The 27,515-nt window shown below is 49.2% G+C and overlaps 1 protein-coding gene across 1 annotated transcript in view; it reads right to left on the bottom strand.

The window, feature by feature from the left end:
• Positions 1-27,515, bottom strand: part of PDIA5 (protein disulfide isomerase family A member 5) — a 93,461-nt gene that overhangs the window by 31,062 nt on the left and 34,884 nt on the right. Inside the window, exons 6-11 of the mRNA XM_070466073.1 lie at positions 26,233-26,325; positions 22,539-22,599; positions 17,034-17,101; positions 10,194-10,285; positions 10,031-10,102; positions 3,579-3,715 (exon numbers count right to left, since the gene is read on the bottom strand). Coding sequence (XP_070322174.1) covers positions 3,579-3,715; positions 10,031-10,102; positions 10,194-10,285; positions 17,034-17,101; positions 22,539-22,599; positions 26,233-26,325 — 523 coding nt within the window. The remainder of the gene's footprint in view (positions 1-3,578; positions 3,716-10,030; positions 10,103-10,193; positions 10,286-17,033; positions 17,102-22,538; positions 22,600-26,232; positions 26,326-27,515) is intronic.

Below are 27,515 nucleotides of genomic sequence, written 5' to 3'. Positions count from 1 at the left end.
TTGGGAATCTGTACCAAGAACAAGGTTAATCTTCTTCTCTGTACCTTCCTATATTATCCCTTTATAAAACATATTCACACTCCCTTTTTAATTTAAAGCAGAAAATCATAAAGATAAATTCAACTTTATAATCTGACTTCCACTATTTCAGTCTGTAGGGATCTTTTAAAATCTTCATGCAGTTGCTCAGTATTTTAACTAGCTTTCCTTTCTCTAATTCCAACCCTTGTAGATTTGAAAGTTTGCCTTGTTTTTTTTCTTTTAATAGTTTCAACAAAACTGCTGATTAAAAAACAAGTATCACCCTCTAGACAGAACCAGGCCAGACTCACAGTCACAGAGCACCAAGGGAGGTGTTCCCCTCAGGGTGGCCCCACCCTGCCACCCAACTGCACTTGGGAAAATAGCAACTCACCTTTGATAAAAGAAAGACACACTAATCCATCAACCTGGCAATCCTATACCAAGAAACAAACCAAGCTTATATGACAATCCTGAGTAGAATCCATGGTCTTCTATGTTGATAGATCCCAACTAGTGTTCCTAGGTCTCCAAAATGGTCTGTTTCTTAACCACTCCCTATATGGTCCGGAAGTGGCACCTGTAACACTGTGATTTCCAGAACTCACATTTTGTTTAATATTTGCTTAGGAACCCTGAGCCAGCAGTGCAATCTCTGGCCTCCTGACATTTGTCCTTTTCTCTAGGTCCCTCACACATCACAGAAGGGGTCTCCTGATCAGGGTGAGTTCTCGGGAGCACTCCAGTATAAGATACACAGCTAGGCAGCTAAGGGACCTGCTGTCTGTCCTGGGCTCAGATTCGTCTCGGAACCATGTGCATTCCATCCCTTCTAAAGCCCAGGCACCTAGATAGAGGAGGAGGACTGTGTAGAGAGATTATTTAATGTGGAGCCACACCCATCAGATGGGAATTTAAACGGGCAGTTCCTCAGGGAGCTTCACCTCGGGCTTTTGCCCTGGCCCTGTCACTCTGATAGTCCAGCAGAAACACACACACACACACGCAAGCACATACATACACACACACACACACGTGTGTGCACAGGGGGCAGGCAAACACCTTGTTAGAGAATGGAGGATTCATGTTCTGCAGACACCTAACAATCGAAACTCCAATTCTTTGGCCACCTGATGTGAAGAGCTGACTCATTTGAAAAGACCCAATGCTGGGAAAGATTGGAGGCGGAAGAAGAAGAGGACGACAGAGGATGAGATGGTTGGATGGCATCACTGACTCAATTGACATGGGTTTGAATAAACTCCGGGAATTAGTGATGGACAGGGAGACCTGGGGTGCTGCAGTCCATGGGGTCGCAAAGAGTCGGACACAACTGAGCGACACAACTGAGCGACTGAACTGAACTGAACAAGAGAAATCTCAGCTCTATTCATTTGTTAAGTCTGAAGCTGGAACAGCCTCAACAGGGCTGGTATTCATAATACTCATTCACAATGACTAATGGGGAAACAAAAGGCTGCCATCTGGTTTCTGGTTCTCGTTTTCTAATTTAGCTCTCAACAACCTCATTTGTTCGTTTTCTCATTCATTAAGCCCTTACTCTATGCCCATAGATGACTTAGATGGGGAAGTGATGATCACTCTGGTTCAGGGAGCCAGGTGGGTGCACTGCAAGGGGAGAGGGCAGGGAAGAGCTCACAGCCAGGCTCCGGGGCCCAGATCCTGCCAGCATTTGCTACGACAATGAATTCCTTACAACCTAAGAGTACAAGAAAGAATACAGACAAAAATCTTCCCAGTTTGCAACCAGGGTTCTATAGAAAAAAAAGGGCTTAATAAACAATTGGGTTTCCCTAGTGGCTCAGCAGTAAAGGATCTGCCTGCCAATGCAGGAAATGTGGGTTCAATCCCTGGGTTGGGAAGATCCCATCGAGGAGGAAATGGCAACCCACTCCAGTATTCTTGCCTGAAAAATTCCATGGATAGAGGGAAACTGGTGGGCTGCAATCTAGGAGGTTGCAAAGAGTCAGACATGATTTACGGACTAAACAGCAACTAATAAACAATTATTAAACAATTCCAATCTATGAGGTACATGTTGCTAGGATTCATCAAAGGGGATACATACTCTTCATGCTGTGATGCATAAAGCACTGTTCAAACCACTCTGTAATCTTCCAGGAGCCAGAGGGCTCTCTCTGGCATAGACTAGAGGCACCAACACACGGGGTGAAGCTCCCAGGAAGGAAATGAAAACAGTAAGCCTGGGGCAGGAACTTGGGCAAGGTGAGTGCAGCTCTGGGTGCAGCCTGACTTCCCGTAAGACTTGCTTTCATTAGCAAATCTAAGACTGGCCAGGAGAGTGCATCTCCGCAGGGAGAAGGCTGCGGTGCTGCCTGGCGGATGCTCATTCATCAGGGTTCCTCCAGCCACAGGGACTGAGCCCTGGCAGGGCTGCGGTGACATGCTCCTATGGCCCTCTCTGTCACTGCCCTTAATCAGAGGCCCTTTGAAATTCAGGTATTTTTTTTTAAGGCTTTTTTGGGGGTCATTTTTCAGGAGAAAGGCCAATAATTTTCCTTTGGATTCTCTTCGGAATTTGGCACTTACAAGACTGACGTGGGAAAATCCCCAGGAGTGGTCTACTTATGAACAATTGCTAATTAACCCAACCCCTGTGATACTGCAGGGAAGCAGAGTGTGAGAAGGCCAGGACTCAGTGGTATAGGACTCAAAGAGCAGTGCCATTTCTCCACACCACTGTCTACTGGTCTGTAAAGCGGAGTTAATCGTATTTGCTTTGCAGCACTGTGGGTGAGACAGAAGGAGATGGCCCTGTGGGCAGCCACTTTGTCACCACAGAGCAAATCACAATCAACAGCAGAAAGATCTCTATGACTAAGACAATTAATAAAGTAATCTTTCACTAAAGTTGCCTCTGTGGACTGGCAATTATGACACTGATTTGTGAAGAAGTTATTTTTGCTTCTTCTCCTCTTCCACAATCCCTTACCCATCATCACTGGGCCAAAGAGCCAGCAAGAAGCTATAAGAGAAGAGCACCCCACACATGTACCCTGTCCCAGGGTGCTGGGGACCCAGCTTCATCACCCATTAGGATGGGCCCGCTTTTCCCAGAAGCTGCTCCCAGGAAATCCGTGGCCAGGGGGTGTCATCCCTTGCTCACCTTTCCAGAAGCAGCCTTCTCCCTCTTAGAAAGGAATTACAATCCATTTCCATCCTTCATGGGAATGGGGAGGACACTGATCTAGAAAAATCCTGAGCTACAGGGCTTTCGGTCAATATTGCAAACACGTTTTACAGGATTCATGTTTTTCTTCCCTTGATCCACGATGGATACCAGGTGAAGCAGAAAGAAGGGGTTCTAGGTGCTGTGGGGTCTGAGGCTCCAGCCCTGGCTTCCGTGTGCCCTTTCAACTACTGGACAAGATACAGGCTCTCTCAGGGCCTCAGTGTCCCCACCCGCAAGCTGAGGGATGACTGCTTCTCTAGGTAAACAGCTAAAGGCTCAGAGAGGTGTCCACTCTGAGCCAAGGGAGGGAGGCTGTGGCGGGGAGGAGCAAGGTTCCACTCACATGGGGCGTGGAACATGACGAGCACAGAGGAGTGTTCCTTCACAAACTGGTCAAAGTCTTCATCGCTCAGGTGATAAACGGAGCCGCCCTCATCTGCCCAGGGAGTCTCGGGGACCTGGGGCTGTGGCGGCTGCGGACTGGAAGACCAAAAACAGGCAGAGCTCAGAGCACACGCAGGGGCCGGTGCAGCCCTCACCCCCACTGGCTCTCACAGCCTGCTTCAGGGGCTCCCCGCAACCTCTCGGGGGGAGCGGAGGTCGGGGGGACTCCTCGGCCCTGCCCACCTCCATCATCCCCTCAAGAGCCCAGAGGTGCTCAGCTGATATCCTCCGGCAAACAGTGGCTTCCAGCTGTGGCTCTCCAGGCAGTTCAGGAAACCTCACTTCCTCCCTGGGATCAGGGTGGGGTGGGGGGATTTGTCAGCATCTAAAAGTTTAGCCAACTGGCAAGAATAAGCTCTGGCAGCAAAGAGTGACCTCTGACAAAGCTAACTGATGTGCTGAGTGGTGCCCACAGGGTGAGGGGTGAGAAGAGGAGGGAATAAGAGGGGAGGGGTGGTGGGTGAGGAGGAGAGAGAGAGGCCAGGTGTCTTGAGAAAGACCAAATATCAGGGAAGGACTGGGGGTAGAGAGGGGACTGAGAGGTGTTCACTAACCAGCGTGGGAGGAGGGTCATGATGAGAAAGAGTGGGGCCCAGGGGAACAAGGCTGGGGGCTCCCTAACTATGAGAACACACACTATAGTAGGAACCCTTCCTCAAGACCAGGAACAAGGTTCTCAGTTCTCTAGGGGTAGAACGCTCGAGCAGAAAGGGCCAGGCTCAGAGGTCAGGTCAAACCCCTGTGGCCACCATGAGCTATAAAACCTCAGGCTGGTGGCCCACCTCCCTGGAGCCTGCCCCACCTGGGACAATTGTGTGCTGACATTTACATCACCAGCTGTTACAGTGGGGGAGACTCACAGCTGCCCTCTCTTGCTTCAAAGCCAAGGGTAAGTCGGCCAGTGACACAAACTCCCTGATGCTTTATGAACACCTTTGCCAGAGCCACCTCAATCGTTACTTTGAAAAAACACCCTTTAGGATGACAAATGCGAAAAGACAACCATAGCTCCCTGCCTTTGAGAGCCTACAGTAAAAAAGAAAAAGTGCAAAGTTCCAGCGGCCAGGACTGACAAGTCATGAGAGCAATGTGTCCCAAACAATGAGAGCTGCTGTCCTCCCCTGTGGCTGAGGTGGTGGGGCCTGCCACCCCCACCCCACAGCAGAGCCTGGGTCTGACAGCATCTTCAGAAACCCTCTCTGGTGCTCTTGACTAGGCCCCACTGGTGGTCTCAGCAATGGAAAGTAGCAGCGAGAGGGTCAAACCACTCTGAGCCCATGTACATCCAATGTCAGACAGCTGATGGCAAAATCAAGCTTTAGAATGAGTCACCACCAGTCATTCAGCATTCCCAACACCAAGAAACCTAGGCTCCCATACACAGACTCAAGATACCAATTCCTGAAAGCATCACCAATTCCACTTCAGGGAATTTATCTTTTCAATATACCTGGACATGATCAGAATTATACACATTCCAAGGTATTCGTTAGAGATGATTTGTTATAGCGAAGACTGGAAGAACCCAGTGCCCACTGGTATACGAACTGCTTAGGTAAACCGCAGTCAATCAGGACCCCAGAGGGCTGAGCATGGTGCAGGGGGACAAGGAAGCTCCCTACACTCTGATGTAGACAGCAGGGTCAGACACAACAGGCTATAATATGCTAGCTTTTGCATAAAATAGAGAGAGATAAAAAATACTTATTCATATTTGCATGCGTCTGCATAAGGAAACTAATTAAAGTTGCTACCTCTAGGGGGTAGGAGGAAGAATAGGATAGAGGAAACAGGTAAAAGGAAGACTTCAATGCGTAATTTTTTAAGTATCTTTTAAAAAATTATTTCAATTACGTGAATGGAATCTATTCTAAAATTAAAATAATTTTTAAAAATCCAGCAAGAGTATACACATAGAATGGAGAAGCCATGCCTTAGTGGCAGTACAAGTAAATGAAGGTGACTGAAAAATTTCTAGTCAAACATAGAGGAGGACACACTCCAAAGCCACTAAAACAACATCACAAGAGCTAAAAATGAAAAAGGTAATGAACTCATAGGAGCAAAAGTAAAGAAAAAAAAAAAAGAGGTCAGTGTAAATTTAGAAGCTAGAAAACTGACTTAGCAAAAATCTCTCCCTTTCTTAGAGGGCAGAAACCAGAGGTGCTGGGTGCTCAGAGGGCATGGGGACCCAAGAACTACCCCAATATGCAAAGGCTCCAGAGGAGCAGAGGTTCCCCTTGAAGCGGGGCTGGGGCCCAGGGCTGGAAATGGGAGACCTTGGGATCCCCAGCAGCGAGGTGGCTGCCCCTCATCCACCCAGGGGACAGTAGGAAGTCTGCTTTCTGGACGGGCCTGCAGACCTAGGCACAGCGGTAGGAGGGCACAGTGACTGAACTGTGCCCTTTACTGTGTCTCCCCTTAAAGACGGGGGCTCCCTCTAGATCATCTCTCTACTTTCTGCACCTCCCACAAGGCAGTTACCCAATGAACACTCTTTGAATCAATGCAGGAATGAGAGAAGAATGGTTGAAGGAACTGGAGGTGTCTAACCAAGAGAAGAAGAGACAAGGGGAACAGAAGAGTTTTCTTCAAACATTTCACACTGTAGTGGGAAGAGAAAGCAAGATTGACTTTCTACAGCCCCATAAAAGAGAATCAACACCAGATGGAAGCTCCAGAGAAAGAAACTTCAGCTCAATAGAATGAAGAACCTCCTATCTACAGCAGATAAGAGAGAAAGAGCCAGACTAGGAGTCAGAATACCTGGCTCTGATTCGTTTCCTCCACCTTTCAGCTCTAGGGGCTGAGGCAACCAGTCCGACTTAAAATATCTATCTACGTAAAAGCAGGCCCTTCTTCATCTGCCCTGCAGGTACATCTAGACAGACAATGGCCTTGAGATACTTTGTAAATGTATATAGTACTACCCAGGTGTTCCTAGACACCACTCATAATCTAAATCATAAGAATCACTCAAACATGAGTGGGCCCTCAAAGTGAGTCGATGTAACCACAAAGGGTTAAATTTAAATTTACACAGGATCTGCTCCAGTGACTGTAACCCTTTTTTGTTATTATAAACATACATAATGGCCTGCCTCCTGTGAAGGACTGTAAGGAAGTGAAACTAACACATTCCCCTCCCTGCCTGAGGCTTGCCACTCTAGGGGACATTTGCAAGGATTGAATAGTCTTTTTACTTTATTTCCTCACCTCCCCTCCATCTCTGATCCATGGAAGAACCTGGCAACCAGACCCTGACAAGATGGTTATTTTGAAGTGCTAGTCTGCTATTTTCTTGGTCAGCTGGCTCCCAGATTCAAGCTTCTTCCTCACCTCAACATCTCATCTTTTGGAATCATTGGCTTGTTGTGAGGTAAGCAGAGCGAGCTTGGACTTGGTAACACGGAGGCCCTGTTCTTTAAAGTGTTCAAGCACGATCAATAACTCCACCTGTCCTAGAGGTAAAGCAACACTGAAAGGGAACTGCTGGGGGTAGGTTCACTGACATTCACATTCCCTTACCATCCTGTGAGCCTATTCCCGGGCTCTCCAGGACTGCGAAATGCACACAAAGCAGGTCCTTGCCTGAGGAAGGTGCACGTGCCAGAGATGAGAAGAGGCAACTTGAAGCATGACAAGTCAAGAACACTTTGTGTTTGTTTCCAACCCACTTCTGCTTAGTATAAAAATACCCAGGCAGAACTGGGTAGCCAAGTCAACACTGACTGCCACTTGTGAACACTCTACCTGCCAAGCCCAATTCAGCAGCATGAAATCTGCAGAGAGCGGAATGAGAAATGCAGCTGCTGGGAGCACAAGAGGGCATAACCATCAGGATCACTGCAACCACCCCAGAGCCCCAGGGCACTCCGACACAGGGATGCCCTGCCCTGCCCACTCGCCAGAGTCACGTGTCACAGGGCAGGATTTGGCCCTTCTCTCCTGGGCTTCTGAGAGTCATCTGGAGAACTAGCATGGCTGGACCACCCTCTTCATCCTCTACATTTGGCTGCAGCCAACGGAGAGGCCCAGGGAAGAAGTGCAGGGCAGCAGGAAAGGTGGGATCACCGCGACCCACGAACCAGGACGTGGGGGAAACCTTAAAAGTCTTTAAGTTTTAAAGACTTAAAACACCAGGTACCAGGGAAAAACACACACAGAGCTGGCTATCTGTTGCCGGGAATCTGTAAGGAATTGCCAAATGCCACAACATACTATTCTTGGGTAATGGGGTTAAGAGGGCCACTTTTCCCTTTAACTAAATATTTGAGTTTTCCAGTAATAACATGCCTCACTGAATAACCTTAAAATCAGAAAAGATTTTGAAAAAAAAATTTAGCTACCTGGAAGCACAATGGCACTGCTAGATCTTGTTGGGGCATGAGATGAGGCAGTCCACGAGGGGTCCTTCAGGAAGCGCCTCTCTGCCCCTACCATGCTGCGAGAGTGGGCTGTGGTCCTGCCTCGGGAGGAGCTGCTGCCCAGGGGTACCCAGAGGCTGCCTTCCCTTCCCCAGAGTTACCCCATCAACCTCAGCGTGGAGACTGCACACCCAGGGTGAACCAAAAGCTGCTAACAAGGTCTCCTTCCCATGGGGGGCAAGGAGAGGAGCGGTGGGAAGTGGGGAGGCGCCAGCCCAGGACAAGGTGGAAGAACCAGGCTGGGGCTGTGTGTGGGGTGGGGACAGATCAGTGGGTTCCCAAGGGGAGAAAAATCACCTGTCTCAGAGCCTCCACTGACATGTTCACCTGGTCTAGGAGAGCAAGCAGTTCTGAACACTTTCTAAAAAAATAAATAATAAGCCTTATCCTTCCAAGAAGATATGAGTGCATTTTGAAACCAGAAGAGAAGGGGGAGGGAAGCAGACAGATTTTATGCTCTGGTGACAAATGAGATTGTCATTTGTTGAAACCTTCTCCCAAAGCAGAGCAAGACATGTCTGGCTGGAGGAGAGGACATGCTTATTATCAAATGAAAAGGAAAACAGGGGTGTGAAGGCCCAGGTTAAGACAATGAGTATAGAATAATGGAGAGCTGCCTTCCCGGGCAGGGGCTGGAATTGAGGTAAGAGATGGAGACAGAGATGTGAAAATGCTTCCAAGAAATAAATGACAACATGCAAACATGGCTTGGCTGTGGTGTTTTAGCTCCTGGGCCCCTGGGAACCCAAGGAGCAGAAGATTGAGAGTTTCAGCCTTTAGAATCGAACAATTTGTTTCCTGTGGATTCTGGGGTTTTGTTTTCTTTTTTTTGAACAAAATTTATCCTCCTTTCCCATTCTGAAAATACACATTTTCAACCTCCATGTCTTTGAATAACTAATTCTTTAACCTTGTACCCATGCAGTAATAATGTCAATAAATATCCACCATGTTGGCACCTTGGTAAAAAGGGGAGGGGTTCCAGCCAGAACTCAGGGGAGCTGCTGCCCAGGGCCAAGCCTGGCCCTGCTGGCTGTCAGCTGCAAGAGCTTGGACAAGCCACTCCACCACTCTGCTTAGTTACCTCATTCATGAAATCATGAAATAAGGATAATAATATCTGTTCTGAGGATTCCATAAGAATCCACATAAAGTGCCTAGAACAAAGTCAGGCACAAAGTGTAGTCCCCAAAATGCTGCTATTATTCCAAGGACTATATAAATAGCTACAAGTGGGCGATGACTGGCAGAGCCCAGAGCAGGTGAGTGCTTGGGGCGGGGCAGGGTGGTCAGAAGAATTCTGGCCATGAAGAAGGGGTGGGGGAGAGAGACTCCCCATCCAACATGCTGGTCAGGGTCCAAGTATCACACAAAAGTCACACAACTAGCAATGGCAGGGGTGGTTTGGGTTGTAAAGATCTAATCACATTACAAACAGGATCATTGGGTGCTATGAAGCAGCTCTGCAGGGAGGCACAGTGAACCACAAAGCAGTGTGCAAATCTAAAGCATTAGGACACTTCTTAGCTTCATAGCACCTCATACAAAGTGTTGTGTTTGAAATAAGCATTCGACTGACAACTCTATTTTCAGAGAGACCTGCAGCAGAACCTCTCTCAAACCTGCCATCCTGGGTGAGAAACGCTTCTATTCATCAGGTAGACAGTAAGGGAGGGGGGGAAACCTATCTGAAATGCAGTCATCACAGCGAGTCACATGAAATTCTCCCAACTTTCACATCCTGCACTCACAGATCCCTCATCTAGACGCCGCTCACAATCAGCTGTGTGGGCAGAAAGAAATGGTCCTTTCCTTCCTCATTCTCTTACCAACCGCCAGGCAGAGCCCTGTGACCAGGGAAGTACTGGGGCCCGGCAGATGCCCCTCCCTCTGGGTACCCCCACCAAGGCAAACGCCAACTTACTTCTTCAGCCACTCCACAATGTCCTCAGCTGTGGACCCGTAGCTGTCATACTGGAACAGAAACCGTCCTTTCCTGTGAAATGTGGGGAGAAACCTTGGGCTCAGCCAGGGGGCAGACGCCATCGTGGAGGGGAGCAGCGTCCACAGGGAGGCAGGGGACTTACTCGAAATAGCAGATGGTGGGGTAGCCACGCACACTGTACTCCTCCTTGATGTTTTCAAATTCCGAGGGGTAGACATTCATCCCGGCCAGCACCTGGGAGCAAAGGGAGAACAGACCCGTCCACTCTCTGCCCGCAGGTGCCCTTCACTTCATCCACACACTGCCCATTCAGCTGTCCCACCAGAAACTGATGATGGGGACTGAGCCTCAGAGACTGATGCGTCCGGTGCAGAGGGGAGCAAGGCACACCAAGCCACCTAGGAACAATGCCCAAGCTCTCTGGAAAAGACAGGCATCTGGGCTAAGGGCTGCCCCCCAGACAGGCTTTCCCTCCTGCCTGCCCTGTAGGGAGGATCATCCCAGAGCAAACACAGTTCTGAGGACTGAAGAAGAAACCTGGCCTCGTTACCAAGGTCAATCAGGTCCGAGAGTAGGACTACTGCCTCCCAAGTTCATACTATGCCTTTTCTCTGCCCATGCCAACTAAGGGTGTACTCTTCTCCACTCAGTTACTCCACGGGGTCCTCAGACACCTTCCTGGACACCTCAGTCTGTCCACCCCGGCTTCATGCACCACATATCAGATTACACAGCTCATGTGGCCAAAGAGGGTGTGTAGTTCTCAGGACGACCCACCTGCCTGACTCTGCTCCCTCCAGATGCTGTTAGGTGACCTGTGGGGACCATCACCTATGGCCTGACCTGACCATCATCTCTGAAGTCTGAACATACTCTGGTTCCTGGGGTCCACATATGCCAACACCCCTGAATGGAAAAGGAACTTCAGTAGCTGTGTTACTGACAACAAGGCTGTATGCTAAGAGCAATCCAGAATGAGTCCCCAGGAACTCCCTTCCCAAAGCAGCAACTTTTTCCTGTAGGGCAGGATCAGGTGCCCAGAAAGAGGACTTTGGCTCTGTCACCACAAGAGAACACAGCACGACCAGATGCAGGAAGACTCCCAGAGGGAAGAAGTTCAAAAAAGCCAGGAGTGGTTAGAGAAGCAGAGAGGAGAAAGCAGGAAGTGGAATTTTGCTGAACAATACATAAGGAGGCATATGAAGAGAATACGGGAAAGAGCAGTCTCAGTGGACAGTGAACTTGACTCAGAAAACTGCTTCCACTTGGCAGGAGCATGACCTTGGGCAAGTCACCCTCCCTGAGGTTCCTTGTTTGGAAGATGTGGTTCAGGAGAAGATCACAGGGTTCTTAAGAGAACTGAAGGAGATGACCCAAGTCAGAGGGCTTCCCTGGTGGCTCAGATAGTAAAGAATCGCCTCCAACACCGGAGACCTGGGTTCAATCCCTGGATCAGGAAGACCCCTGGAGAAGGAAGTGGCTACCCACTCCACTATTCTTGCCTGGAGAATCCCACAAACAGAGGAGGCTGGCGGATCACATGGAGTAATGAAGAGCAGCATACAACTGGGCAACTTAGCATAAAACTGCTTGCTCAAATTCATTATTTCCTACCAAATTCTGGGTGATGGGAACCACCCGGGCCTCTGGCAGCTCCATCCCACAAGGCATCTAAACATACTGACCATTTTAAATGCCCAGAACAGTTTCTGGCGTAAAGCAGACACACCATAAAAGCTTGCTAATCTGATTTTTTTCCTCCCATTCCATTTTAGGGTGCTACAAGGAATACAGGGAAAATAAACCTGAGACAGAATTTACTAGAAGCTCTGGAACCCTCTAAAAGCCCTTCTACTCATTTCCCCAGACTGATTCAGCAGCCAGTTCCAGTAATAACTGTCTACTTTAAAGTTCTTTTTCTATGTCTAATTGATTTCCTCATTGTCAGTACACATTCACCACAAGATTAATCTTCCACATCCTCCTCTTTCATTACATCACTTCCATGCATAAAACCCTTCCATTCCACTGAATGGAGGCCAATGTCTAACTTCAGACTCAAAGATCATATGGTCCCTATCTCATTTTTTAATTCTTCTTTCCTATAAAACCCTTAATGTACATTTGCTAGAGTCTAGATTTTTTATTGTCCCAGGAATGACACAGTCTGAGATCTCTGCACAGGGAGGCAGCTAGACTCTTTGCCATCTTGGGCACCTTGAAGATAGAAATATACCACAGTGCCTAGGAACCTGGGCCTGGGGGGCAGGATGCTGGGTCTAAATCCTAAATCCCCTCTCAGTAGATGTTCTCCTTGAACAAGTCACAGTTGCCTCTACACCTCAGTTTCCTCACCTGCAGCTCCATCTTCTGGCTTCTGTGAAGACTAAATGAGATGGTGTGAGCAAAGTATCTACAACACTCAGAATCTGTTAGCTGTCATCACTAATATGAATACCACTAAGAAGCTCTACAGATCTGCTCACATTCCCAGAGCCCATACTGTGCTTTCTAGGCCCCGACTCCTGAGTCTTCTAACCATGTGTTCAGGTTGTCCACACCCCCTCTCTTGGCCACCACAGAAGACACATCCATCTCTTAAGGCGAAGCAAATCCCACCCAGAAGGTGGCCTTTGTCAACCACTTTTGTTTGTGATGAAGTCTTAATTCTCTGGGTTTTTGCAGCAGTTTTGACTACTTTGGGGGCATTTACTAGTTAACGAGGTAATTATTTTTTGAACAACGACTGACAAGCACTTTTTGGAGTTTGTGATTCCAAATAAGGCAAAACTGACCTCAGCCTACAGAGAAGCTAGGGCTGCCTGACACTGAACTGTGTGTGCTGGGGGTCGGTCAGCTGGCACAACATGGCCTTCCTCCTGTCCAGCCCACATCCCATGGTTGTGGGGACAATCACAGAAGAATCATAGAAACTCCACGAAACAGGAGCATGTGAGCAAGTAGTCAAGGAGGGTAAGATTTCCACAGACATTCCAGAAAGAGAAAACAGAGGTAAGACAAATCAAAATGTAGCTCAAGAACTGGGGACCATGTTGGTTTAATTGCAGGACACAAGAGAGGGCAGTGAGAGAAGGTTGGGTGGGTTCGCTGAGGTAGCTGTGGACCAGCCTTTAGTGTCTGAGAAACCAGGAAGTGCCAAAGAGCTATTGGGGGTTGTAAGGGGAAAGCTGTGGGGTCAGGGAGATAAGTGAGCAGTCACAGCAGCCACACTGGGTGGGTTGAGCGGGGTCTATCCCAGGCTGGTGGGCAGGTCTCGTCTCGGATGGAGGATGTATCGAGGGGGAGATGGATGGTGACAGCCTGGCAGAGGAGCCTGTGGTGCTCAGGAGGAGGCGTGGAGGAAAGCTGGCGATCTGCCAGATGTAAGGACACTGAATTTTAGTAAATATTTTAGACACCCCGCATCTGGGACCCAGGGAGAGAAATTCAGACCAAGATGTCAAGCAAGCAGTCTGACACATGGTACCCAAGCTTAGAGACGCAGTCTCCACGGAGGTACCTCTTATTGAGTTATTGACACAGATAAAAACCACTGAGGGACAGTCCATAGGAGACAAGGAGAGCACAGTGTCAGACCCTCATTCCAGTGTGTTAATAAGAAAGAAAAGAGAGTGGAAAACAGAACCCTGGGTGCACTCCATGCAGGGAGTGGAAGGAACAGCAAGCACAGAGCAGTGGGGTGGGGGGTGCCCATCGCCTGTATCTGTGAAGTGTTTGCAGGTTACAGAGCTGTCCCCATGCACCAGCCCATTCACTCTTCCAACAGCCCACTGAGGCAGACAGGGCTGGTGTCATCATCCCCATTTTAAAGAATGGGGAAATGAAGCCTCCAAGGCTACTTGCCCAAGATCTCCCAGCCAGTTATTAATAGCCATCAGCAAAGTCTGCTCTGCACAAACCTGTTGCCAAGACCAATCCATTTCACCATTTACACCCAGATGGCCCATCATGGCCAAGGTTAACAAAAGACGTGGCGTGTACATTGATAACTGGCAAGGCTGGGAAGAGGAGGTGGGCAGGCATGGGCTCGTTCTGGCAGCTGTGCTGGCTGCTAAGGGTGTCAATTGGCGGGACTAGATGGGACAAATGCAATGACTCAGTGACAGCAAAAAAGAGGAGGAGGATCTGAGTTTGGAAAATGGCAAAGGCTGTGCATTCCTGACCCAGCCTGGCTTCCATCTTAATGACACCATCAGATTGGATGCCTCCCAAGAAATCTGTCGAGGATGAAGGTTTCTAACCCCTGCCATAGACAGGGCTAGCCAAAGCGGGCTCAAAGATGACAGAGACAAAGAGAAGATAGGAGGTGCTAACCAGTGGATTTCAGCAGTGTGGAGGGGGTAAGCTTTTGATTTCAGGGAACAAGCAGTCCATCTCTGCCCCAGGTTCGAGGACAAAAAGGAATCCACCCCTCTGGCTGCCCTGTTCTTGGGAGGCTATGGCTGCAACCATGAGCCCTGACCTCGAAGGACCTTCTGAAATAGGTGATCTTCATAGGGGCAAGGACTCTTTCCCTAATGGAGCTAGGAAAGGCGAAAACTTTTCAAAAGATACTTTCCTAAGAAACCAAGGGGAAAGAAGAACAAAACAAGCCCCGAGTAAGAAAATATAGAAGCGAAGAAACGGATGAGTTCACATAACACAGAGGCATCTAACACTTGGCCGAAGCTGAGCTCGGTTGGCCAGACCCTCTGACCTGGGCCCGAACAGGAGCAGCAAGCACTGCTTTTTTGTTCTTTCTTTCTTTCTTTCCTTTTTTGGAAGCAGGTACCCTTAACAAGTAGTCTTCAGGGCAAATGTTGTAGAGCCTAGTAAACCTAGTGTGAACCCAGGGCCAGAAAAGAAGGCCCTTGTTTCACAAACATCCTTCCTACTTTGCCTCTGTCCCTAGGAACTGATGCTCTGACTTCCTTTAAAAAGGAGAACATCACTTTTAATGTAAATATACAGCTTAAAACAAAATATACTCAGGAGTGGTAAGCCACACGCCCATTCTTTCATTCACTAGGACGTGTTGGGCCCCTACTCTGAGCTTGGCCCATACTCTGTACTTAAGAAATGCTCAAGAAACTCATCTCTCAGTTAGAAAACCTCCTCAAAATTAGTATCAACTGTGGATAAAGTGATTCAGAAGATAAGCAAAGATGAGCAGACAGGACCATGCAAGGCAGGGACAGGCTCTGGGGGACCACGGGAGGGGCCTGGAAAAATGCTTTTGGCAGGTAGATGCAGCATTAGCTAGAATCTTCCAGAAGGTGCTAGAGATTGGCAACAAGACCTTACCTGCTTTGATGGGACTGGCCAGCTAATCTGTGATCTGACTGGGGCTGGATCAGAGTTTGGAGGGTGAGCTGAGAGGTTTGTCTAAGGGTATGTGGGTGAGAAAGTGAAAGTCGCTTAGTTGTGTCTGACTCTTTGTGACCTCATGGACTGTAGCCCACCAGGCTCCTCCGTCCATGAAAGTCTCCAGGCAAGAATACTGGAGTGGGTTGCCATGCCCTTCTCCAGGGAATCTTCCTGACCAGGGATTGAACCCAGGTCTCCGGTGCAGGCAGATTCTTTATCATTTGAGCCATAAGGGAAGCCTATGTGGATGAGAACTTGTGGGTAATTAAGTCTTTCCTTCAGGCAAAATCATCTTAAAATATGGTATCTATTGAGGCCCCAAAATGTGCAGTGAAACTTCCCCAGAGTGATGTCTGTGTGCCGCAGGGCCAAATGTTTCCAAGCAGCTTGCTAAAAATTCATTAGTGAGGAACAAGCAGGACCCTGGTGTCACCCCAGAAATGAGGTCAGAAGAGAAAGCACGTGGCTCTTTGCAACCCAATCCTGGGGCTGGCTAGCAAAGGCTGCCATTTAAACTTTTTTAATTGACTCTGAACTAATCACCAATTTGATCCATAAAGATCAGGATGAGTTTTAAGATCTCAGAACTGTAGCAGGACTCTGGCCTGCCCCACTGAGATGGCAGCTCCCGACGATCTTTCAGGAAAGGCATGTAGACTTTTCCATGCTCCCAGAGGAGCCAGCAGTTATTTTTCTGTTGCCACCAAAAAGAAAAAAAAAAACAAGCAAAACACCCAAAACCAACCAAACAAAAACCTCAAAACCTCTGTGGCTTGGGGTAAGTGGGAAAATGGACAGACCTATGGCACAGAAGAGATAAGCCTGGCAAGGTGGCAGAAGAAATACACGAGCAGGCCTGTCAGTGACTGAGACTCAGCCCTGGGCGAGGTCTGACCGCCCTGGCCTGCCCTCCTTCCTCACTGACCATCCTGCTTGCTCCTACTTCTCTGAAGACCCATTTCCTTTGTGGCTCGTCTTCCCCTTCCTGTCTCCCAAAGGTGGGTGACCCTGAGACGACCTTGTCTCCTGTCCATTCCCCCTGCACACTCTCCTTCAGAGAACTGGTATGTTTGGGTCTCCAGCTCCCCACCACCTTGCTCCACTGTGGTCCCGACATCCCTCCTGCCCCACAGACAATGTCCCTCCTGGTCCCTCCGGAACCACAGAGCCCTACACGCCTGGGCAGGAAGCTGCCTCGTGGGCCTGCAAGTGCTCTGGGCCCACTATTGGGGTCACTGTGCCCTCTTTCTTTGCCACGAGGCTGCCCAGCATCCGGAGCCTCAGCCTGCCTTGGAGCCCAGCCCCCAGCACTGTAGACCCTGATGGTCTACAGTCAGCCCCTGGCCTCTGCACACCACAGGGCTTCCTGCTACTGTCCTGGCTATTTCATCACTGGCCTTGACAGGCCCCACACTCTCCTGGTCCCAGCAATCTGGGGAGTCCTCAACATCCACTGAGGACAGGCCTCTGAACCACATGCCAGGGGCAGCAATAGTAAGTCTTTCTCACGATTTTAAAACTTGCCCTCTCCCTTCCCCCCTGCTGTCTCCCCAAATGAGAGGGAGAAATCGAGAGCCAGCAGCCAGCCCCACCTGGCCCCTGGCTCCTCACTTACGAACTTGCCCCGCAGCTGGGTCGCAGCCTTCTGGAAGTGTGGCATTATCCTCTTGCACACGCTGCACCCTGGTCACCAGCAGGAGAGAAATGAAATGGTTACAATGGGCCCCATGTTCAGTCCTCTCTCCCTTCAGGCCCGCCTCTACCAACAAGCATTCATCCCACTCCCAGAAGCCAGGACCGCCCAGGCTCTGAGAACACACAGGCTCAGAGGCAAAGGCCCCAGTCCCCAAGAGCTGACCAACTCCACAGCATGAAACAGGACCCAGCCCAGCATCCCCTCAACAGGTGTGGGACTGTCAAAGCTGACGCAGCTGGGGGAGAACAAAGCACTGAGTAACTGAGAGCGGGTGAAGAGTTCAGCAGGAATCCAGAGAGCCAGGGGAGCACCCGCTTCAAGCATAGCTGAAAGCCTCCCCTCGCTGTCTAGCTGGGGGCTGCAGATGAACCTGGAGCAAATGCTATTAGGAGGGAAAATGTGCAACCACACATACAGTGGCTTTGGGGATTTCTTGCCTCTTTTCCTTCATTAACAAAGATAATCACGCCATGACAGGAGGCAGTCGAGCGCTGGCCAGGATCCGACACTCCATTCTCATCTTCCGTCGACCTGCCCGACGACCCTGACAGGTCACCTCCTCTCTCTACTGCTCCTCCCGGCAAATGAGGGGGCGTGGACCAGACGCCCTCAGGCCCCTTCCAGCACTGACACTGGCGTTCATTCTCTGTGATGTCTCTGGCTCTACCCTCTCTGGTCCACTACGGCCACACTCCTCTCCTGGGTGGTGAAGCCCCCAACACCCAGTACTACCTCAGAGAGCCTCTGATTTAAACCCGCCCCTTCCCTTCAACGAGAACAAGCCGCACACAGGCACTCACCCCACAGAACACGAGCCCCAGTTTCCTCAGACAGGAGGAACTCTAACACACAAGGCGTTACTCTTCCTGACAGCTGCTCTGCTGCAGAACAGGCTCTGAGATGCTTCTGAAGGCCACAGACTCCAAAGCTGCCTGGAACACCTCAGTCTCGACGTCAGCTCGACAGCACAATGGGGACAGGGCCACGCAGTACCAAGCTGACAAGCTCGGATCTACATTTAGCTAAGGCCTCAACAGGCCATGGGCAGAGCAACGCGGCTCAGAGAGGAGCACTCTCCCACTGGGCCAGATGCAAACACTGGAGGCCGTGAACAGCTCAGAACTCCCCAGGGACCACTCAAATCTCCCCAGCACTGCATCTACCAGACAAGATGCAATGCAGGATATCCTGACGTGAAACTCTCAAATGCCCACAGCCCCTCTGGGACGTTCCTGCCCAGCAGACAGACAGACACACATACATGCCAACATATTAATAAGCCTGGGCTCAAGTTTATGCCATTAGTTCAGGCTCAGACTCAGGGGGACATGGTAGCTGCAACGAGGTCAGCCTGCAGCGTGGCCCCTAGTCTGCCTGCAAAGGACAAGCGGCCCCTCTCCCCAGCAGCTGCCACCACAGCATGGTCCCCATCAGCACTGGCAAGGGAGGCATGTGACACCTGTCAGGGGGCTTTGTTCCCACTGTGGGGACTCAGTGGGGAGAACAGAAACCAAGGAGGCAGTGCCAGCTCCCTGGGATGTCCAAGCTCCACCAGGCAGATGCACGTGCTAGGGATGGGAGGTCACACAGCAGAGGAGGGAGCTTGGCTCCAGTGAGGGTGAGACCCAGGTCTGCATCTCCCCTGGACTGCTGCTGGGTGACCCAGGGCTAGCGTGAAAGCAGTCTGAGCTCAGCTTCCCCATCTGTAAGGAAGAGGCAGCACCTGCCCTCAGGCTGAGGGCAGAGCCAGCACCTGGTGGGGGTGGGGGTGGGGGCAGGGGTGGGCAGGACCAGGAGGGGAGGCTCTGCCAACACAGGGCCCAAGAGCCCACCTCTCAGTTCATGGTGGGGAGACACTTCCACCTGGAACAGGGATGTCACTCGACTCCCCAAGAGGGAGGATGATGGGGGCACACTTGAGCCCTTCACCCTCTCTTTAGCCAGTGACTTGATGAGATGGAGGAGTCAGACACCCATTAGGGCACATTCTGCAGTCCGGAACTTACTGCCTGTCCTCAGAGCTGTGGCCTCTCCCCCCCAGCTCTGCCTGTCTATGACCTCAAATCACATTATCCTCCGTGACCCCTAAAGGAATGGTAAGTTGGCCAGCTGTCCCCAGGGTGGAAATCAGCAGTATCAGTTGAAGAGGTTATGGGTAGGGGAGAGGTAATGGAACAGTAACAGGAAGCTCTGGGCCAGGTCAGCTGCCACTTGAACTTTACCAGAAATAGAGCAGATATTGTGGTCCCTATTTGAGTTTACTTTTCAGCTGATTTAACTGGGAGGCAGGGGAAGAGAGAAGACTAATGACCACTCTCAAACCCCAAAGCTTAGAGCACCAGCCCATTCATTTTCCCATCAGTTCAGACAACAAACATTTACTGAATAATTTCAGTAGGTCCTGGGGACCCAGATTTCTTGTCACAATTAAAAGTTCCCACTGGCTCTGGGTTCATTCACCCTAGTCGTGATCAAAGGAACAGAGTCCTAAAGGACTTCCCAGTGAAGGATTTGGTGACTCCCAGGAATAAGCTGAATTATAAGGCCATGAAGGCTTGACAGGATCAGTATAATAAGAGCACAACAGTACCCACACAATCTGCGGGTACCTGGGACACAGAAAGCCATCCAATCTGACCCTAACAAGTGTAAACAGCTTCGAGCTTCCTCCCTTCCTCAATACTAGTCATTCCGTAACACCTACAAGGAACCTAGCTTCTTCTGTCCTAGCTTTCTACTCTAGGAAGATAATCTGCTCATAGCTCTGCCTCCTGTGATGAGGATGGTCACCCCGCCAGACAGCCTGGGGAGGTGCTGTGGGGTGGGAGGATGGCGCACGCACTTAGGTGCACATTGCCAGGGGACCTCTCTCTGTGACTACCTAGATCATTACACTAAAGCCTGCCAGGTTGTACCGTGAACCCACCTCATGACATGGACTGTATACTGGTATCACTGTTTTAGTCTCATTTAGCCAATGTGCTGAGACAGGAAGCATTCTAAGATAAACCAAAGGAGGCCCATCCTCAGGAATTGTGCGAGCAGGATAATTTCTGAAACAATTTACAATTGGGCAGGCCTCATAGCTCAGCTGGTAAAGAATCTGCCTGCAATGCAGAAGACCCCGGTTCAATTCCTGGGAAGGGGAAGATCCACTGGAGAAGGGATAGGCTACCCACTCCAGTATTCTTGGGTTTCCCTTGTGGCTCAGCTGGTAAAGAATCCGCCCAAAATGCAGGAGGCCTGGGTTCGATCTCTGGATTGGGAAGATCCCCTGGAGAAGGGAAAGGCTACCCACTCCATCCAGTATTCTAGCCTGGAGAATTCCATGGTCAGATCATGGGGTCGCAAAGAGTCAGACAAGACTGAGTGACTTTTACTTTCACGGAGAAACAAAGGGCTTCCCAGGTGGCGCTAGTGGTAAAGAACCTGCCTGTCAATGCAGGAGACCTAAGAGACCTGGGTTTGATTCCTGGGTCGAGAAGATTCCCTGGAGTAGGTAACGGCAACCCACTCCAGTATTCTTGCCTGGAGAATCCCATGGACAGAGATGCCTGGCGGGCTACAGTCCATACAGTCACAAAGGATTAGCTATGAGTGAAGCGACTTGGCACGCATGCACACAAGGAGAAACAAAAAGGGGTGACACCAACCAGTGAATGCTAATAGAGAAAATGACCAGGGATTAAAGTGCAGGCCACCTGGGCAGAGCCAGATCTAACAGGAAGTGGGACTCCAGGGCCACTTTCCACTGGCAAGCACAGTCCTGGGGTGAGGTTGGGGGCTGGGTAGGGGTCGCCTAGCAATCAACAAAGACTAGAGGGAGAGGCTGTTGTCATAGGGGTCAACCATGGGCCCAAATCAGGCAGAGCCACAGAACCTTACAGAAAGGCATTCAGCCCGGGGAGGTGTGCTCACCAGGGCTGAGACAGGAGGGGCCTTTTGGTGGGAGAACTCCTCTGGAGGGGGATTGGAAGAAGGCTTTTAAGAGTAAACAGGAGATAGGGTAGGGAGGGAGGTGGGAGGGGGTTCAGGATGGAGGGGACACAAGTATACATATGGCCGATTCATACTGATGTATGGCAAAAACCACCACAGTATTGTAATTATCCTCCAATTAAAATAATTTTCAAATATATATACACACACACTATATATATATACACACACACACACATATATATATATATCTCACTTCCTGTTGAAGTTAAAAAAAAAATTAAATAGAACCCTGTGTTACCCAATTAAGCCACAGACATGTCTGGACACACCCACCTCCCATCACACACACCTCTCTTGCTCAGGCCTTTAGGTCTTTGCTTTTCAATCCACGGGTAGCGACAAGTCAGACTTCAGAGGTGGCCCAGATGGGGGAGTATCTGTGGCTTGGAGGACAACTGCTCCATTCCACAGCTGCAGCTTGAAGGCAGCCATAGACAACATGCTGTGAAGAGCCACATGAAGAGATGTGGCTGAGCTCCAACAAAAATTAATCTACAGAAAAGGCAGCCAGCCCACAGGCCATGATTTGCTGACCCTTTATTAGAGGGTTATGAAGCAGTAGGAAAAACCAATAAAAAACAATAAAAAAGAAAATATCAGGTCTTCCACATTTGGTAGAGTGGATAGCAAGCAGTAAGGAAGGGTAAGTCTGGTTTAGTGAAACTTTGCAGCTTACATATATAGTTTATATACTTACAGAGTACAGGGCTGCAGTGTAAAATATGCTTAATACTACAAATACAGTCAAAAAGTTTGAAAGCCACAGCTCAGATCCAGCCCCTTTCTGTCCTTTCGGAAATGGAAACTGAGGCACAGAGTGGTGAGGACTTGATCAAGGTCACCTAGTGCAGTGATGACACAGTTGGAATTAGAACCCAAGTCTTCTGGTCACCATCTCAGTGATCCTTCTGCTGTTCTCACGACGTCTAGCCTCATATAGAGACTGAAACCCAATAGTGGGCCCCTTCCTCCCTGGTCCTGATCCCTCAGCCCTCCCAGCTGGATGTGTGGCTGCCCAGAGGCCGGCCAGGCTCTGGATAGTCGGCAGCGGTAACCACAAAGTGCACGCCAGGGCCGAGGCACGGCTCCACCGGGTGCATGGCTGCCAGCCAAGGGCTTCAGGCCACAGGAGGCAGAGGGCAGGGAAGGCGGAGGTACCTGGAGCAGATGCCGGGGGAAGGGGACAGAAGGATACCAATGCCAGTGAGAGAAAAACTGGTGTGGATGTAGGGGCAGAGCCAGACGAAAGGCACAGACAAAGAAAAAAGGTGCAGGCAGAGAGATGGGGTGAGCACTGCGACCAGGCAGGCCTAGGCGTTCCAAAGGGAAGCCCGGGGCTAGTTTTCCGTCCCCCTCACATCCACAGGGGCCCTGCCCAGGGTCTGACCATCCGACTTGAGTGCAGACAAGAAAGGTACTCACATGGAGCATAAAACATCATCAGGATCGGCTTCTCTTCCTTCTTCAGGAGCCGACGGAAGTCCTGAGGCACACAGAACATCGCAGGTTACAGACAGCACAGAACAGGGGCGACAACCCTGGGGACCCTTGGTGGTGGAGTGCGGCGAGCACTTTTGAAATCCCACAGTCTGCCTTGGGGGATGGAGGGCAGTACAGAGGCCTAGCAAGTCAGGGCTGAAAGGCCCTCAGAGACCATCTATTCTAGCTACCTCACATGTTACAGACGGGGAAACTGAGGGCCTGAGGGGACAACTGGCTTTCCCAAGGCCACCTGGCAGAACGAGGTAGTCGGGACCAGGTTACCAGCCTTACTTTCAGCTCCCACCGAACAATGAAGACACTGCAAGGAGCTGACTGGGCCCCACGAGGCTGTCTCTTGTTCTGTGATCTATGGCTCTGCTATGGTGGGTGCTTGTTTTCATGGAGGCCCAACTTGGCCAGGCGGGGATCTGCTCATCACACAACCCAGGCTCACCCACCCCCATGAACCTTCCCCAGCCCAGCCCTGTCATGCCACCAACCATCCAGGGCCCAGAAGACCACAGTGCACACAGGAGCATAAGGATGAGACGCACCCATCCCCAGGAGGCTACAAGCTTAAGTGGATCATTTGTATTTGTAAAACCCTTAGAACGGCGCCTGGCTCGTTATCAGGCAATATATAATCATTTGTTAAATGAACATAATAAATGTAAAAAGACAAATGGTCACAACAATGCTAATGGAGAGACTTCAGTGCAAAGCAGGGCAGGAGACTTTTCTTCCAACCAGAGTCAATGATGTTCGGGAAAAAGCAAATCTATCAAGGACTGCAGAGTAGCACCATGACAGAGCACATTTTGATTAAAATAAGCTCCTCTAACCAGTTTCCATGGAAGAAAATTAGAGGTTTTTCTCTCTCAAATAATAAAGAAAATAAGAGGAAATTTCAAAATGCAGGCTTCCTGGCAGCAACAAGGCATTAGGTAAATAGATGATGGTACATCCTGCACAATAGAATACTATTGCATCATTAAAAACGATGGAGAGAAATATTTAATATCACAATAAGATGCGCATGTCACATTAAGTAAGGGGGCAAAGCAAGTGACAAAACAGCATATAAAATGTAATGACACTTGTGTGAGCAACAATGTTTATGTGTGCATTACACTGAAAGCCTGAAGGCTACAGAAAATACTGGCAGTGAGTACCTCTCAATGGGCAGGGATGGGGTGATTTTTTTTTTTCTTTTATGCTTAAGCTGTATTTTCTAAATTTTCAACAATGAACATATATTAGTTATAATTTTTCAGTAAGAGAAAAAAGATTAAAATATTTTGAGAATTTAAAACATTACATAATCAGTTCTGAAAATGTTCACTCTTATTTACATATCTAGAGGGTAGGGGCACCCATTTGAAGATAATCAGTAACTAAGATCTTTGACCCTGACTAGGAGTGGAGGATGCTTTGAAAATGATCTTCTGCAATCCCCAGAGCTAAAATTGTTAAAAAGATCTGAGAAGAAAAGGTTTTCCTGAGCCTGTAGCAATTTGGTTTCATACCCTGAACAGTAACAAATATCATATTACATTCAAAGATGTTTCAGTTCAGTCGCTCAGTCGTGTCTGACTCTTTGCGACCCCATGAATCGCAGCACACCAGGCCTCCCTGTCCATCACCAACTCCCGGAGTTTACTCAAACTCATGCCCATCGAGTCGGTGATGCCACCCAGCCATCTCATCTTCTGTCGTCCCCTTCTCCTCCCACCCCCAATCCCTCCCAGCATTAGGGTCTTTTCCAATGAGTCAACTCTTCGCATCAGGTGGCCAAAGTACTGGAGTTTCAGCTTCAACATCAGTCCTTCCAATGAACACCCAGGACTGATCTCCTTTAGGATGGACTGGGTGGATCTCCTTGCAGTCCAAGGGACTCTCAAGAGTCTTCTCCAACACCACAGTTCAAAAGCATCAATTCTTCGGTGCTCAGCTTTCTTCACAGTCCAACTCTCACATCCATACATGACCACTGGAAAAACCATAGCCTTGACCATCAAAGATGCTTAATTACCTTCAAATAAGTGTGGAACTCTTAAGTTTACAAACAGAAATCGGCAATTCAAACTTGAATTTGGAACTTCGGTTATTTTATGTGTGGATTTTATTAGCACAAAAGCAGTTAATATTTCTACATGAGAGAAAATAGTACACAGTATAACAAAAGGACTGCCTACAGGCGTGGAAAAGATATCTCTGCTTAATATTTCTAGTTACAGAAGAGCAATTTTAGGAGTTTCAGGACATGAACATTTTGGGGGAAGGAGGCAGCAGGCAATTGCCTGTCTGAGAGGCTTTAAAAACACATATTATCATAAAATCCACCCGGGAGAAACCATCGGTTTAGGCTGTCTGTCTTTTCATGGCTATGGGCACAGGTGCCACCACCTCCAGACACTGGCCCCTCCTCCTCTCCTCCTCCCTCTTCCAGCTGATGACACCAGCACTTTCTATCCCAAAAATGTTGATGCCCAGCGCCCTAATGCCAAACACCCTTCATCTGAAAGGCCCACTTGGTTATCTCATGATGATCACACATGATCCCTCCTCCAGAAAGTATAAATGGCATCATTTTCTTCTGAGCTAATAACAAGCATCAAGAGTCAATGATTTTAAATGAAAAGGGAAGGGAGTCAGAGGAAGATAAAAGGTACGTTTTATCTTCTCAAGATAAAACGAATGTTCTCCCTCCATCTACAAAAAAGCACTGCTTGTTGCACAGGCCATTTGAAATGTGACAAAGAAGTTCTTGCCCATCCCAATGGGAAGGCACAGTCAACCAAGTAAGGTACACATGCGCACATGATAAAAACATAGGTACCCGCGGACAAAGAGGCACCTTTAAGTCATGTGTGCACAGGATAAAAGCATAGGTACGATGGACAAGGAGGCACCTCTAGGTCATGTGTGCACATGATAAAAACACAGGCAGTCATGGACAAAGAGGCACCTCTAGGTCATGTGTGCACATGATAAAAACACAGGCACCCATGGACAAAGAGGCACCTTTAGGTCATGTGTGTACATGATAAAAACACAGGCACCCATGGACAAAGAGGCACCTTTAGGTCATGTCGGGCAGGCTTTGAAAGGAAGAGGTTCAGGGTTGCATGCAAACTATACTTCAGAACCACCCTTCTACCCCCTACCCCAGCCAAACCCAGAAACTGAACTTGTTCAAAATTAACACAGTGACTCAGAATTGTGGAGACCTGACTCAACTCTCTGAAAATCCAACCCAAACCTCTCAGAAATTTTTAAACAACAAGAAAAAAAGCAAACACAAAATCCACCTTAGAAATAATACCAAAAACACAAAGGCAACAACCACATTACATAATGAGAAGGAAACATTTAAATGTCCCTATAAGGAAAATGTACACATGTTAAAATACATTATATAAGACAGTGGAGAACAGAAGAAGTCCCAGGCAGCTAATCTCCTGTTGTTTCCATCTCGGAGCTCGGAAGGGAAACCAAATGTTAAGGCCTGGCCAAGGGCTCCCTTGGACGTTCCATAATATTCCTATTTCTCAGTTTCTCAGTCATCTCTCCTGGGGGACCCTGGTTGGGGGGAAGCTTCCAAAGCCCATCAGAATTGATATGGAAAAATTACCTTTTCATTGTCAATGTGGACAACATCTTTGGCTCCAGGATCTTCCTCCCACAGTGGGGGCCCTTTGGGATCCTTAAGAAAGGCCAGTATGGACTGAGGAAAAGGAGAGAGAAGGGAAAACTCATTTTAGCCAGGAAAAGAAGCGGTAAGGGGATCAGGAACCTGCCCCATCCCCTACCTGGAGACTAAAGTGCCTGAAACTGGATGCACACAGCCTATGGGCAAACGACTGGGGTGTGCCATGCCATCACCCACTGACAGCACTGCTAAGCGCCCTACAAATGCACCCCACATGACACCTAACGCTGGCCCACCGACACCTACAATGCTTCTTCAGGGACAAGAGAGAGGAACTTAGAGACAACTAGCTGGCTTATTCAAAACAGAGGCACACGCTTCTGATAAATCTCATCTCTTCCAAAAAGTCTCCCCGATCAGTTTGAATAAAGGTCCCCAGTCCTGTGCTATGTAAGATACTTATACATTCACACAGCCATTAAAACTGTCCATGGCATAAGCCAGTTAATCATGTCTGCTTGTAAACTGCTTCGTATTTCATGATCTAAACTGGTTTGGGAGTGCATTAAATCCTGATCATACTCTCTGGGACGCAGGTGGGAAGCCCCCCAGGGCAGGGTGCTCATAACTGTAGCCTCCTGGTTGCTGGACTTCTCTCCTTAGAGACACTTTTCTAGACGGACAGTCCTACCTTCAGGATAAAGGGCTTAACTAGCCTTTGTCTTGGGGACAACTGACTCAGCTCTCTGCTCCCCTCAGGCAGGACACACATGGAGCAGGAATGTGGGGGGGTGGGGGAGACACGTCTGTCTGCTCCCCTACCCACCAGCCACACAACAGAAGCCGCATTCCCTTCGCTTTCAAACAGTCATCTCAGAAATGCCGCTCAAAGCCTGTGAGAGCCAGGACCGGGTACCAGAAACCAGCCGAGCCTCTATCCCTCCAACCCTGGAGAGGTGGCCTCCTTGTCATCAGACGAGCCGTCAGTGTTCTGCAACTGGATGCAAGATTCCATTACATCTGCCCGCTTTGAGCATGCTCCTGTGAGCAGATGATGAGCTGGGTGTGCCACGTGTGTGCTGGGGAGGGAGGGAGGTCTGTGGTGAGGATGGAAAAACCCTGAGTGAGGCTGTGCATCCAGCCCCCCACCAGTCACACAGGGAGGACCTGGGAGGCTTGCTATTTCTTAGAAATTCCTTTTTGGAAAGAGCTCTATGGGAGAGTGGGAGACAGCCAGGACTTCGCAGAATTTCATTCAGATCGTG

This window comes from Odocoileus virginianus, chromosome 4 (genome assembly GCF_023699985.2).
Source record: "Odocoileus virginianus isolate 20LAN1187 ecotype Illinois chromosome 4, Ovbor_1.2, whole genome shotgun sequence".
Taxonomy (NCBI): domain Eukaryota; kingdom Metazoa; phylum Chordata; class Mammalia; order Artiodactyla; family Cervidae; genus Odocoileus; species Odocoileus virginianus.
This window is presented reverse-complemented; position numbering and strand designations above follow the sequence as displayed.